The sequence below is a fragment of the Micromys minutus genome, assembly GCF_963924665.1.
Source record: "Micromys minutus genome assembly, chromosome: 4".
Lineage (NCBI taxonomy): Eukaryota > Metazoa > Chordata > Mammalia > Rodentia > Muridae > Micromys > Micromys minutus.
Genome location: NC_137973.1, coordinates 25996074 through 26009064, shown reverse-complemented (window position 1 = coordinate 26009064; position 12991 = coordinate 25996074). Strand labels below are relative to the sequence as shown.

General features: G+C 48.8%; 1 protein-coding gene across 1 annotated transcript; it reads right to left on the bottom strand.

Moving 5' to 3' along the window:
• Nucleotides 1-142: 142 nt before the first annotated feature.
• Nucleotides 143-12946, bottom strand: DCST2 (DC-STAMP domain containing 2; the record flags this gene model as incomplete). Its single annotated transcript, XM_080915960.1, has 15 exons — nucleotides 143-161; nucleotides 3877-4767; nucleotides 4863-4956; nucleotides 5437-5564; nucleotides 6339-6484; nucleotides 7211-7311; nucleotides 7422-7589; nucleotides 9609-9773; nucleotides 10228-10385; nucleotides 10545-10758; nucleotides 11253-11318; nucleotides 11609-11806; nucleotides 12007-12108; nucleotides 12393-12563; nucleotides 12685-12946. 15 exons carry the CDS (start codon nucleotides 12944-12946, stop codon nucleotides 143-145), a joined length of 2883 nt encoding a protein of 960 aa, XP_080772086.1.
• Between the last annotated feature and the right edge of the window lie 45 nt (nucleotides 12947-12991).

Sequence of the window (12991 nt, the reverse complement as noted above, 5' to 3'; positions counted from 1 at the left end):
TATTTGTGTCCACTTCTGGTTCCTTTATTTGGGGGGTAAGTGGGAGGGGTTTATTTGGGGATAGTGGATTTCTGGGGGGGGAGGGGAGGCCCTCAAAAAGCTGGTGAGCTTCCGGAAGGTTCTGCGGGTGCTTCATTTGAGTTTACTTCTTTTTCTTGCCACTGGAAGGAGAGGAAGGACCAGTAAGCTCAAAACAACTGGTAGGTAACTTAAGCCATTGTTCCGGCTGCTCAGGCCCTAAGTGCTGCCTGCCCTCCTGGCCTCTGCCCCTGTTCTTCCTTTTCTTTTTGCCTTTGTTTCTGTTTTTGGAGAACTATCAGCTACTTGTCCCAACTGCCCAAAAGCAGTCATCCCGTTCCTGTCCTCCCAGTGCAGGAAGAGACTTCAATTCTCAAACTCATGGCTACCATATTCGTAAGAGAAAACAATGGGGTCAGCCTTCAGAAAGCCAAGATAGGACAGTCACATTTCAAACCAATCTGGCCTGTAAAATTGAGACCCTGTCACCAAAGTCTTCACTATCAACTAGCCTTTAACTCTACCAGGAAATCACTCAGTCTCCTGGGGCCAGTTTTCTTTGCACACTCTTTCCACAGGAGATATTTTGTCCTCTACCATCTACTCTGAAATCCATACGCCACTCCCAACCACCTCTCTAGTTTCAGCAGGCATCCTTGCCACTCCCTAGAGAAACTGAGGCTGGAACAGTCTCTAGGACACTATCTTATCCACAATCACCTGGCTAATCTCTTCCTCTGGTACCTTAGCCAGGATTGGAGACTGAACTTGAGTTCTCACAAGCGCTCTGCCACCACACTGAACACACAGACCTCAATGCTTTCTTTTCCATCTCCATGCACTGGGCTGTGGAAGGGTCTTTTGGTGCTGTGCACCTTGTATGCAAAGCCAATTCTTTATTAGGCTTCCTTTTTTAGAACAAAGCATGCTAAGCACATAACATTCATTCTGTGGAGACTGAGTTAGGTGGGTTACAAGTTCAAGGTCAGGATGGACCACAAAGTAAGACTAGGGAAGCAAAGGCAGGCAGATCTCTATGAATTCAAGGCCAGCCTGGTATATATACCTAATGTTGGAGCAGCCAGGGGCTACATAGTAAAGCCCTGCCTCCATAAACAATTAAGCCTTCTTTTTAATTGCAAAAGTTATATTAAAGGGATCCTAAACCATCTCCCTCTTTAGAAGCCACATTCTCCATTTCTGAGTCTTCTTTGTGATCTAGTTTTAGCTATCCTGATACCATGAAAAATGTTTCCACAAACTATACCAGTTCTCTGGTCCCTCGCCTATGGTGTGATTGTTGGTCCCAGCCTGCTTGCTCACATTTTGCCTTTGATGGGCTAGGCTCTCCTGCTTTTTTGATCCTCTTCCCTTAGGTTTGCAATTGAGGTCTTTAGGATTCTGCCCCTGTCCCCCTCTTTTTTTTCCCCAAAGAAGGGAATTGTCAAGCCCATTTCTCTTAAGTTGGCAGCTCCTTAAAGAGATACTTCCAGTCCAGAGCCCTGCTGAGCATCATTGCATCTGTTCCCTGAGTGGTTCTAGCTGGATGCCTCTGCAGACATCTCCTGGCTTCAAATGGGGTCCGTTTTGTTTGTCCTTCTTGGAAAAATGTAGAGCCAACAACATCGGACACCACTGCTGAAACAGTTTTGTGCCCAGCTGTTACAGCAACTCCAAGTAATAGATTCAATTTCTCTTTTCTCCTTTAAAACTTTTTATTATTGTACATGTATGTCTACCTATATCAGTATCTGCCGTGTGTGTGTGTGGATGCTTGTTCAGAAGATACACCAGGTTCCCTTGGAGCTGGAGTTACAATTGCTCGTGAGCCCCCATCCCTTAATGTGGGTACTAGGAATTGAATCGGGTCCTTTGGAAGAATAGCAAGTATCCACCACAATGCCATCTCTGTCCCTGGATACTCATTATACATATGGATGTTTTACTTGTTTATATGTGTGAGTACGGTATATTTGTCCAGTGACCACGAAGTCCAGAGGAAGGTGTTGGATCCCCCTGGAATTATAGATACTTGTTAGCTGCAATGTGTGCGCTGGGAACTGAACCTGGGTCCTCTAAAAGTAGTGCAAGTATCTTTGTTTTGTTGTTTGTTTTTTAAGACAGAGTTCCTCTGTGTAGACCTGGCTGTCCTGGAACTAACTCACTCTAGACTAGGCTGACCTCTTATATCTAACCACCTGCCTCTGCCTCCCCAGTTGAACGCTAGCGATAAAGGCGAGCATCACGACTGTCTGGCTACCAAGTGCTCTTATTCTTAAAGCTGCCTCTTTAGCCTCATTCCTTCCTTTTGTCTTTCTGGTCTTATCGAAATGATCTGGTTAGCATGGAACTCACTAAGTAACTTCAGACCTCTTTGATTGTTAAGCCAGGGTCTCACTGTGTAGACCTTACTGCTCTGGAACTCACTAAATAGATCAAATTGGCCTGGCCTCTCCCCCTAACGGACACACGCGGACCTTTGAAGATCACAAGCTTGAGCTGGGTGTGAAACATTCAACTAATCCCAGCCTTAGGGATGGGAGGGTCTGGGGCCAGTTCTTGGCTACGCAGAAATATTTTATATCAACAAATAATAAATAAAAAGAATTTAGGTGTGTGTGTGTGTGAGAGAGAGAGAGAGAGAGAGGGGGGAGAGAGAAGGGCCCGGTGATAAGAGTAAACACCCAGCATTCTGCAGAAGCATATCTCATTGAGCTCTAGGCCAGCCTGATCTACATAGAATGGAATCCAGGCAAACTAGGGCTACGTAATGAGACCCTGTCTCAGGAAAAAAAAAAAGAAAGAAAGGAAAAAAAAAGAAAAGAAAAAAATCAAAAACAAACAAAAACCCATACCCTTGCACGTACAAGGCTCTGAGTTATACCCCTAGCATCACAAGGGAGCAGGAAGAAGAGAAAAGAGGAAGAGGAAAAAGAAGGAGGAAAAAGGAGGAGGGCTAAGGAAAACAGAAGTAGACACAGCAGCCTATCTGTAATCCCAGCACTGTAAAACAGCAACTGAACATTTGAAGCCAAGGCCAGGAATGATCCCGCACAACTTTAATCCCAACACAGAGGCAGTAAAAGCAGGTAGATGTCTCAAGTTCAAGGCCAGCTGGTCTACACAGAGTTCCAGGACAGCCTAGTTTACCCGTTGAGACTGTGTCTCAAAGCAGAAAGAAAAGAGATAAATGTAAATGCATCCCTTAGCCACCTGAGATCCTCAGGAGGCCAGTGAAGCCTCCCCTGGTTCTTCCCACCCTGCCTCTAACTAGGAGGTCCCACTTCCAGCACAAAGCAGCACACACCCTCACGCACACACACACACACATGCCCTCACACACACACCCTCAGTCTTTATTTATACCCTCCCAAATGTTTTACATTCTCCAAACTCAAAGAAGGTCACTGCTTCCCTGTCACTCTTAACATGTGCCTAACAAACCACCAGGCTGCCTCCAGACCCAAGCTCATTTCTCTTTTTTCTGTGAAGCCTTTTTTGTTTGTTGGTTTGCTTGGGGTTTTGTTTTGTGCCCACCCCACTCCATTCTCTGTGTAGCCTGGCTGTCCTGGAACTCACATATACCAGGCTGGCCTTGAACTCACAGATTTGCCGGTCTGACTTCCCAGTGCCAAGCCACACCCTGCTCTATAAGGTTTCTTTTTTTTTCTTTTTTGAGGGGGAATGGGGGTTTTGAGACATCACTCCTCACTACACTCTGTAAATTAAGCTACTGCAGGAAAGGGGGCAGACTCAGTCTCTACTGCCCTATCTTCTCTGTCTCCCATCCCTGTCCCTGCATTGAGGCAGACACTTGGGGAGCCTGTGAAGATATGACAGAACAGGTGCCACTCCCACCTGATTCCCGCCATCTTGGGCTTAGAGCTGGACTTGTCGCCCTTCTTGGGCTTGGAGCTGGACTTGTCACCCTTCTTGGGCTTGGAGCTGGACTTGTCGTCCTTCTTGGACTTGGAGCTGGACTTGTCATCCTTCTTGGGCTCAGAGCTGGACTTGTCACCCTTCTTGGGCTTGGAGCTGGACTTGTCATCCTTCTTGGGCTCAGAGCTGGACTTGTCACCCTTCTTGGGTTCAGAGCTGGACTTGTCGTCCTTCTTGGGTTCAGAGCTGGACTTGTCGTCCTTCTTGGGTTCAGAGCTGGACTTGTCGCCCTTCTTGGGTTCAGAGCTGGACTTGTCTGGAAAGCCCGTCTTGGGTTCAGAGCTGGACTTGTCACCCTTCTTGGGTTCAGAGCTGGACTTGTCGTCCTTCTTGGGTTCAGAGCTGGACTTGTCGCCCTTCTTGGGTTCAGAGCTGGACTTGTCTGGAAAGCCCGTCTTGGGTTCAGAGCTGGACTTGTCGTCCTTCTTGGGTTCAGAGCTGGACTTGTCGCCCTTCTTGGGCTCAGAGCTGGACTTGTCTGGAAAGCCCTTCTTGGGCTCAAAGCTGGACTTGTCTGGAAAGCCCTTCTTGGGCTTAGAGCTGGACTTGTCTGGAGAGCTCTTCTTGGGCTTAGAGCTGGACTTGTCTGGAGAGCTCTTCTTGGGTTCAGAGCTGGACTTGTCTGGAAAGTCCTTGGGCTCAGAGCTGGACTTGTCTGAAAAGCCTATCTTGGGCTCAGAGCTTAACTTGTCTGGAAAGTCCATGCCCAATGCTTTCTGAAGCTGTTGTCGAAGTTTCAACTCCTGCTCAGGGGCTCTTCTCTTAGCTGCAGCCAGCCATAGCCGAGGACCCTCCTCATCACTGGAGTCCCTGAAAAAGCCTTTGGTGACCTAAAGATATCCTGGAAGAAGGGCATTATTCCCACTACCCCCACATGCTGCAGTCTCCCCCACTCAGAAACTCACAGCTCCAGGTCCAGGTTCCCCTGGTTGGAGAGGGGAGATGCGCATACAGAACAGGTGTTGTTCAGGAAACGAAAGCAGGTAGGGCAGTAGAGACCTGGAGGAGTCCAGGAGGGAAGGAGGCTTGAGCTAACCCCTCACACCTTGTGCTCCCCCATATTTGGCCTTGCCTCCCCGTCCCAGCCCTGGAAGGACCATCCTTGTCAAGTATGCCCACTAGGGAAATGCCGTAGTACCTCCTTGCATCCAAGGGAATCTAGGACATTATAGAGGGAAGGAGCTAAATGAAGGCTGTTTGTAAACAAGATGCATAGTAACAGAGCTATGTAGACGAGAAGATGTCTAGTAGTAAAGTATGTGAGAAGATGCATAGTAATGTCGCTATGTAAATGAGACTGTGCATAGTAATAGAGCTATGTAAATGAGACTGTGCATAGTAATAGAGCTATGTAAATGAGACGCATAGTCATTGAGGGGTTCAGACATATAAAGGTACAGGAAAATTCCAGAAAGGATGAACCGTGGTTGATCATCGTGTGCAAGTAACCAAGGGTCCTTCAGGAATGGGGGTACTCACCTCTGCAGCCTGGGGTACTGCAGGACACAAAGTTCTCCATGGCCTCTTTTTCTTCAGGCTGCCCACAACCCATACAGGTAGACTGAGGCAAGGAACTCTGGCCTAGGAATGGCCTTAGAAACCGGTACCTTAGAAGAAAGGTCACAGACACCAAGCTCGGCTAAGCTTGCCAAATGAGAGGGAGGCCTTCCAGTGCCCTAACCACCATCTTCCTGACTCTAGCAACTGTTTCTCCATTGCCCGGCCCCTCCCCATTCACTTCACTCCTCACTCTCAAGAACCTTTAGCGCTTTGGGGCTGGAGAGATGGTTCAGTGGTTAAAATTGATTGTTGTTCTTGAAGAGGAGCTGGGTTTAGGTCCCACACCTACATGATGGCTCTCAATCATCTATAACTCATTTTAGGGGATCCAATATCTGATCTCTATAGGTACCATGTGCTTAGTACACATAGTATACATGCAGGAAAGACACTCAGACACATAAGTAAATCTTAGGGGGAAAAAAAATCTTATCCTTGGGGCTGGAAAGGTGACCCACACGCAGTTAAGAGCACCAGCTGCTCTTCTAGAGGATCCGGCTTCAGTCCCCCCCCCCATAATGGCACACAACATCTATAGCTCCAGTCCAAAGGGATCTGGTGCCTTCTTACGGCCTCTGACAGCACAGCATGCACCCACCCACATGCCTGTAGGCCAAACACCCATACACATAAAATAAAGACAACTATTAAAAAAAAAAAAAAAAAAAAAACTCTCGTCCTCAATTCTTTGTCCCTGACATGAAGGCTAGGGGTTAGATACCTTCTTGGACCAAACTTGGGAAGCACAACCCATTCTGACCTCTGGCTCTTTTTTCTGTCTAGCACTACCCTGTACCCATCGGAAAGCACAACAGACTCACCGGGTGGCCAGCACCTGGAGGAAACTCATTTGGACCTGGTCAGCTTGGCCCTGGTCAGCGGCCCTTCTCGTCACTGATCGATGCACAGAAGCTGTTATGTTGGTCCGACGACTCAGAAGCAGGTTGTAGAGGTAGATGATCCTTTCCTGAGGGGAGGCAGACTAGGGATGGGAACAAGTAACCCCAGTTCCCCCAGAACCCACACCAGGCAGCTCACAACAGGTTGTGACTCCAGTTATAGGGGGTCTAACACCTCTGGCCTCTGTGGGTACCCACAAACACGCGGAATACACTCACGCAGGAAAAAAAAAACCCAAATATACACACATAATTAAAACTTTAAAAAAGTGAAAGAATCTACTTTAAATGCCTGTTTGGGACGGGGGTGGGGTGGGGTGGGGAACTAGAGGAATGGTTCAGTGGTCAAGAACACTGGCTGCTCTTCTAGAGGACCCGGGTTCCATTTCCACATGGCAGCTCACCGCTGACTGTAAGTCCAGTTCCAGGGATTCTCACACAGATACACATGCAGACAAAACACTAACACACATAAAATTATTATTATTATTATTATTATTATTATTATTATTATTATTATTATTATAGCCTGACCAGACCATCTACTTCATCTTGGAGTCCCTGCACAGCAACTGTCACGCAGCACACCCGAGTATGTCACACTGCCCTGCCACCATGGTTTTAGCAAAGCCTTGGAGGCAGGATGTGCCTGGGGAAGCCCTGGTTCACAGGATATGGTTTCTCCTGAAAGACTGAAGCTGCCAAGGACTTCAACATCCTCAAAGCCAAGACAGACAACCACCAACTTAGTAGCATCAGGATCATAACTGAGATACTGGATACGACCCCCTCACCTGTTCCCGGGAGGGGTAATAGGAGGCACAGATGACCCTCCGCAGCCTGCTGACATAGCTGCCAAACATGGTGACGAAGAAGCACAGGCCATACATGATACCTGGGAGCAATAGCATTCAGGGAGCACTCGCCCGCTGCCCAAGGAACTGGCCACACTCCTGGTCCACGCGCTCCCCCACCCCCTCTCTTCTCCCTTAGTAAGGTAAATACCGATAGCGATGTATCTGCTAGCATCTGGTTCCGAGGGGTGAAGGACGCAACGCCTGGACAAGACGCTGACGTTGCCTTGTTGTAGAATGTCAAAAGCTGACACCAACTCACGGTAGATATTCCCTGAGTAGCCGCTCCCTTCCACTTTTATAGACACCACCACAGGGCCTGGCACAGAGATACTGTCAGAGACACTCAAGGCAATGGCCCAATCTCTGCCAGCTTCTGCAGGGTGGAAAGTAGAGCCAGGCAGATCGTAGGCATAACCCACACCATCATCTCTGATACCTCATCCCTCCGTAGGTACCCTCAAGGTCCCCAGGGTCCAGCCTCTGTCCTAACACCACGATCCAGCTGGCTGCCGCTGCAATAATCTTCATGACCATCCCAAACCATTGAAATGTTGGCTGAAAGCTGACAGTTCTTTCCTTTGTTTTTGGAGGCAGGGTCACACTATGTCACCTTGTCACCCATTCCTACTGTACTGACTCGGCCTCCCAAGTGCTGGCAATACAGGAAAGGTTTATCCTGCTTTACTTCTGTACTGAGTTTCAATTTTCCTTTTTTTTGGTTGTTGTTGTTTAGTCATTTGTTATTAGTACATGTGCATGTTTGTGTGTGTGTGTGCGTGCATGAGTATATATGTGTGTGCATGCCTTGTGTATGTGTGTACATGTGTATGTATGTGTACATGTGTGTATGTGTACATGTGTGTATGTGTGTACATGTGTATGCATATGTATGTGTGTATGTGTACATGTGTATGTATGTGTGTACATATGTATGTATTGTATATGTGTGCACATGTGTATGTATGTGTACATGTGTGTATGTGTACATGTGTATGTATGTGTGCATATGTGTATGTGTGTACATGTGTATGTATGTGTGCATGTGTGTATGTGTACATGTGTATGTATGTGTACATGTGTATACATATGTATGTGTATGTGTGTACATGTGTGTATGTGTACATGTGTGTATGTGTACATGTGTGTGTATGTGTGCCTGTGCATATGTGTACATGTGTGTACATGTGTATGTATGTGTACATGTGTATACATATGTACGTATGTGTATATGTGTGTATGTGTGTACACGTGTACGTATGTGTATATGTGTACATGTGTGTATATGTGTACACGTGTATGTATGTGTACATGTGTGTACATGTGTACGTGTGTGTACATGTGTGTACATGTGTATACATATGTACGTATGTGTATGTGTGTGTACATGTGTATATGTGTGTGCACGTGTATGTATGTGTACATGTGTGTACATGTGTGTATGTATGTGTACATGTATGTGTGTGTATGTGTGTGGCTAAGGAGGCATATATACCACAGCATGTGTGTGAAGTGCAGAGGATGGTTCTGTGGGACCAGTTCTCTCCACATTTTCAAAGGTTTTGAGGATTGAACTTAGGCTGAGCCTCCATGACAAGTACTTTACTCACTAAGACACCTTGTCTTTAGGTTCATTATTTCTTTCTTTCTTTTTTTTTTTTGTTCTTTGTGTCCTGATATATAAATTCAGGTTAATTATATTCCTTGGCTTGTAACTTGGTCTCAACCATGGGTCAAAGAGGTGCTAAACAAAAACAGTCTGACTCCTTACAGTGAGCCACGGCTCCATTGTTAAGATGAGCAAACTGAGGCTCTGTCCTTTGTGTGTGAATGTGTGGGCTGGGAGTTTAACCTGGGGTATTGAATTACACTGGGGCTCTGTCTCCCACTCCCATGCAAATTACTTAAAATCACATCCAGACAAAGGACAGAGTTGGGATTAAACCCAGGCCAAGTTGACTTTAGAGCATGTGCCATTAGCTATTATGTTTGTTGTTGTTTGTTTGTTTGTTTTTTGTTTTATGAGTACACTGTCGCTGTCCTCAGACATACCAGAAGAGGGCATCAGATCTCATCACAGATGGTTGTGAGCCGCCGTGTGCTTGCTGGGAATTGAACTCAGGACCTCTGGAAGAGCAGTCAGTGCTCTTCACCACTGAGCCATCTCTCCAGCCCTTTAGCTATTCTGTTATTCTCTGTCCTTGACCCAGACAGAAGGTGAGGCTGGAAGATTGGGTGGCAGTGACAGGAATATTCCAGAGATCCCACCCCCAGGAGAAGGAGCCAGGGACGAGGAGGAAGCATGGGGTGAGTGGACACAGGACACATGGGTACTCACTGCGGGCTACAATCTCGCCCTGGAGGTGGTACCGGGCCAGATCAAGTATCCAGAAGACGGCATAGTCGAGAAAGACCAGGAGGAGCACGAGGAAGAGATGGCGGGCAAGGTTAAAGGCTTCCATAATGTAGAGAATCTGTTCCCATCGGGTCAGGAAGATGGAGCCTGCAGGAGAAGGTGGTCAGAAGCATGTTCCCCAATTCTCCTGCCCACATATCCCAGGGAGGCGCCTGCTCTTACCAAATTCTGCTTAGTTTAATTGTTCACCCAGAACACAAAAAGGAAAGAGACTTTGAGGACCATGAAAAGGTGGGGAGCACTCTTCAGGGGTAGGGGCTTGATGGTTATGTGGAAAAGGCTTTACCTGGGATCTCATCCCCAAGCCCCTCTGTGTTTGCTTGGCTCCTACCTCCTAGGCAGCCTTCCTTTTCCTACTGTCCACCCTTCCTGCCCTCACCCCAGAAAGCCTCCCTAGCCTCATATCACTGCCCCATGTTGTTCTATGCATTTCCACCTCACCATGAAGCCGTCTCTCCTCCCTCTGGCCCTTATCCCCCAAACAGTCAAAGATGTACTGGGCTGCTCCCGAGCTCTTCCTTTCTATCATCAGCATCCTCACCAGGCTGGACGTAGAGTTTGGACTCGTAAGAAGTGAGTGGCAGCACCGTAGGCAGCCCTGCCATGGATCGTAAAGCCTCCATGTTCAGGAAGCGCTTGGTGATGTAGATGTTGTCGAAATTGTCCTGGTTCAGGTAACGATGCCGATAACAGAGGGCTCTGGAGGAGAAACGTGTGAGATTCCTTGGCCCTCTTTACCAAACCTCTAGGTATCCCAGGCTATGCTTTCCTGCCAGTGCCCCTCCCCTCACCCCCAAGATACCATGGATGGCCATTCCCACAGCCCATCTCTCCCACAGGCCCTTGGTGGACCCTCACTGGAGGTAGAGAAGTCCAAAGAACACAGGCGTGGTGAAACCCATCATAGACAGGGCCTCCCTGATAATGTACAGTTTCATGCTGACAGCCTCACGTAGGTCCAAAGCCACTTGGGACAGGCTCCGAGAGGCATTGAGGTCCACGTTGAAATAATGGATTGATGACATGTTGAACTCAAATTCACGATGTATCCGATTGAGCAGTTTCGTCACAGCTGGGATCAGTGGGGTCAGAGGGGACATGAGCTGAGATGGTTGTTAAGGGGACAGAGGGGCATGAGGTGGGAGTTGTCTAGGTCCAGCAGTTGTAGGACTCACAAACTGGCTAGAGCTCCTAGGGCCCAGACCTAACCAGGAAACAGTGACACCTTCCAGACACACAGCTCTAAACTTGGCCTAAGGCTTCTGCTTCATCACGAGTGAGCCATTACCTACGCTCTGGTGGGAGGCCCTGTTCCTCCCAACTCACATGACCTATACACTCAGGCAGGAGGCCCTGTTCCTCCCAGATTCTGTTCTTTGATGAGGCACCTCCCCCATCCATTGGGCCTCAGTTTCTCAATGAGCTCAACTTAAACATTAGGTGACTCCGCAAAGTCCTTTCCTGCTTTTGCTTTCTCACGTGTGGATGGACCAGGAGACATCAGCTGCCAGTGGTCACAAAAAGACGAGGAGAACACTGTCAGCGGGGGTTGAAGGGGTCACTTACGGGTTTTGACACTCATTCGAAGAAACATTTGGAGGTACATGGGAAAGACACAGAACAGTTGGGCTGCTGAGAGGCAGGAGAGTTCAGAGTCAGGAGGATCAGAGACACAGCCTACCTGCCCACCTCTGGAAACTTCCTTTCACAGGGCTGTCTCAACTTTCTGCCTTTCCCATCAATCTTTGCATTTGCTAACAGCTTTTGGCCTTTCCCTACTGTGTATTGTTCTTAGCATCGGTTCTTCCTTACTGCCCACCTTTTTCTCCCAGACTCAGAATCCTTATGGGCTCCACACTCAGTGCCCCCACCCACACACTCCATGTTCATGCCTCCCTGCAGGGAACCCCTGGTTTCCTCACCAGCGGAAGGCGCACAGAACACCAATTTGAATGGCAGGAGCACATGACACGAGTATATAAACCGTGGCACGACCTTCATACAGTGAGTCTTGGCATCGTCAAATATCCGAGAGCATGCTCGGAGAGGGCTGCCCAGCTCTGAGTTGCACACGTCACCAATATGAAGGAGCCAACGCCATACATTCTGCAGGCACCTGGCTGGGGACAGCTGTGCAGTCGGTACCCCAGATAAGAGAGTCCACCTGCCCTTTTTCAGTGACTTGGGTGACACCAACCCCCAGAACTGGTCAGGGGTCAGATATGCTGTGCGTAGTGAGACCTAAGCAGGCCTGAAGAGGTACGAGGGTAAGGAAATGGGGGCGTTTTGGCCTCCCAAAGCAAACATGCGGCACACCTACCTATGTGCTTTACACCGTCTATGATGGCCCGGAAGAACTTGCGTATCCGGTCAGCCACCACTTTGGCCTTCCGGGCAATAGCTTTAATCTTTTCCAGAGCACCTGAGGGGTAAAGGGTAACATTGCTGTAGTGCCTCTTCCTGCAAGAGCTGGTGCTCACCATTTCCTGGGGGAGTGGGGGGTGGTGGTGGAAGGGGGCTACCAAAGTGGTTTGGGAGCCTGGGTGCTGGGCTGTAAAAATAACCAGGTAGAGGAAGAGGCTGGAGGGCAAGGGGCAGTGGCTTTCCTGGTCCAGCCACTCTTTGGGTGGGACACAGTTCCAATAAAAAGCAACTGAGCTGAAGGGCAGAAGACCTTGCAGGAAGGGGGGCTGGGGTGGACCTTACTGACAAGAGGCTGCTTGGCCCGCTCCAGCATTTCAGCCGTCTGGTTCAGAGCCAGCTCTGCCCCACAGCCCACAGCCTCACTTGCCCGGGTGAAGTTGTCCAGGGTATTCGAACAAGGTCCTTGTAGTACCAGCCCAAAGGAGGCCACCAACAGCAGCAACCGACTCTGCTCTGTGGAGGCAGCTCCGTTACAGACCGGGGCCCCCAGCCCCAAGGCATCCTTAACTAACGCGAATTTTTACAACGCTTCCCTCCCTTTCCCGGCCCAGCCCTGCCCTGCCCCGAGGCTCACTGGAGAAGGCCTGAGGAAGCAGCAGGAAGACGGAGAGTCGGACCTGACGGGAGAATGCCATACCCAAGCTAAGGAAAGCAGCCAAAGCGACGGTGGTCGCCAGGCAGCCAAAGGGGTTTTGTCCTTCCGCCAGAAGCTCTAGGAGCCCTAAGGTTGTGGCCAAGGACAAACCCAGAGTAAAGGCAAAGGTACTTCGGACCATGGCCCGTGCTGGGCTGGGATCCTCCTCCCCAGGGGGCCATTCTATATCAATTTTGACCATGGCTGCTGGGACCAAATGCCAGTGTGTCTCCAGGAGAGGCCTGGA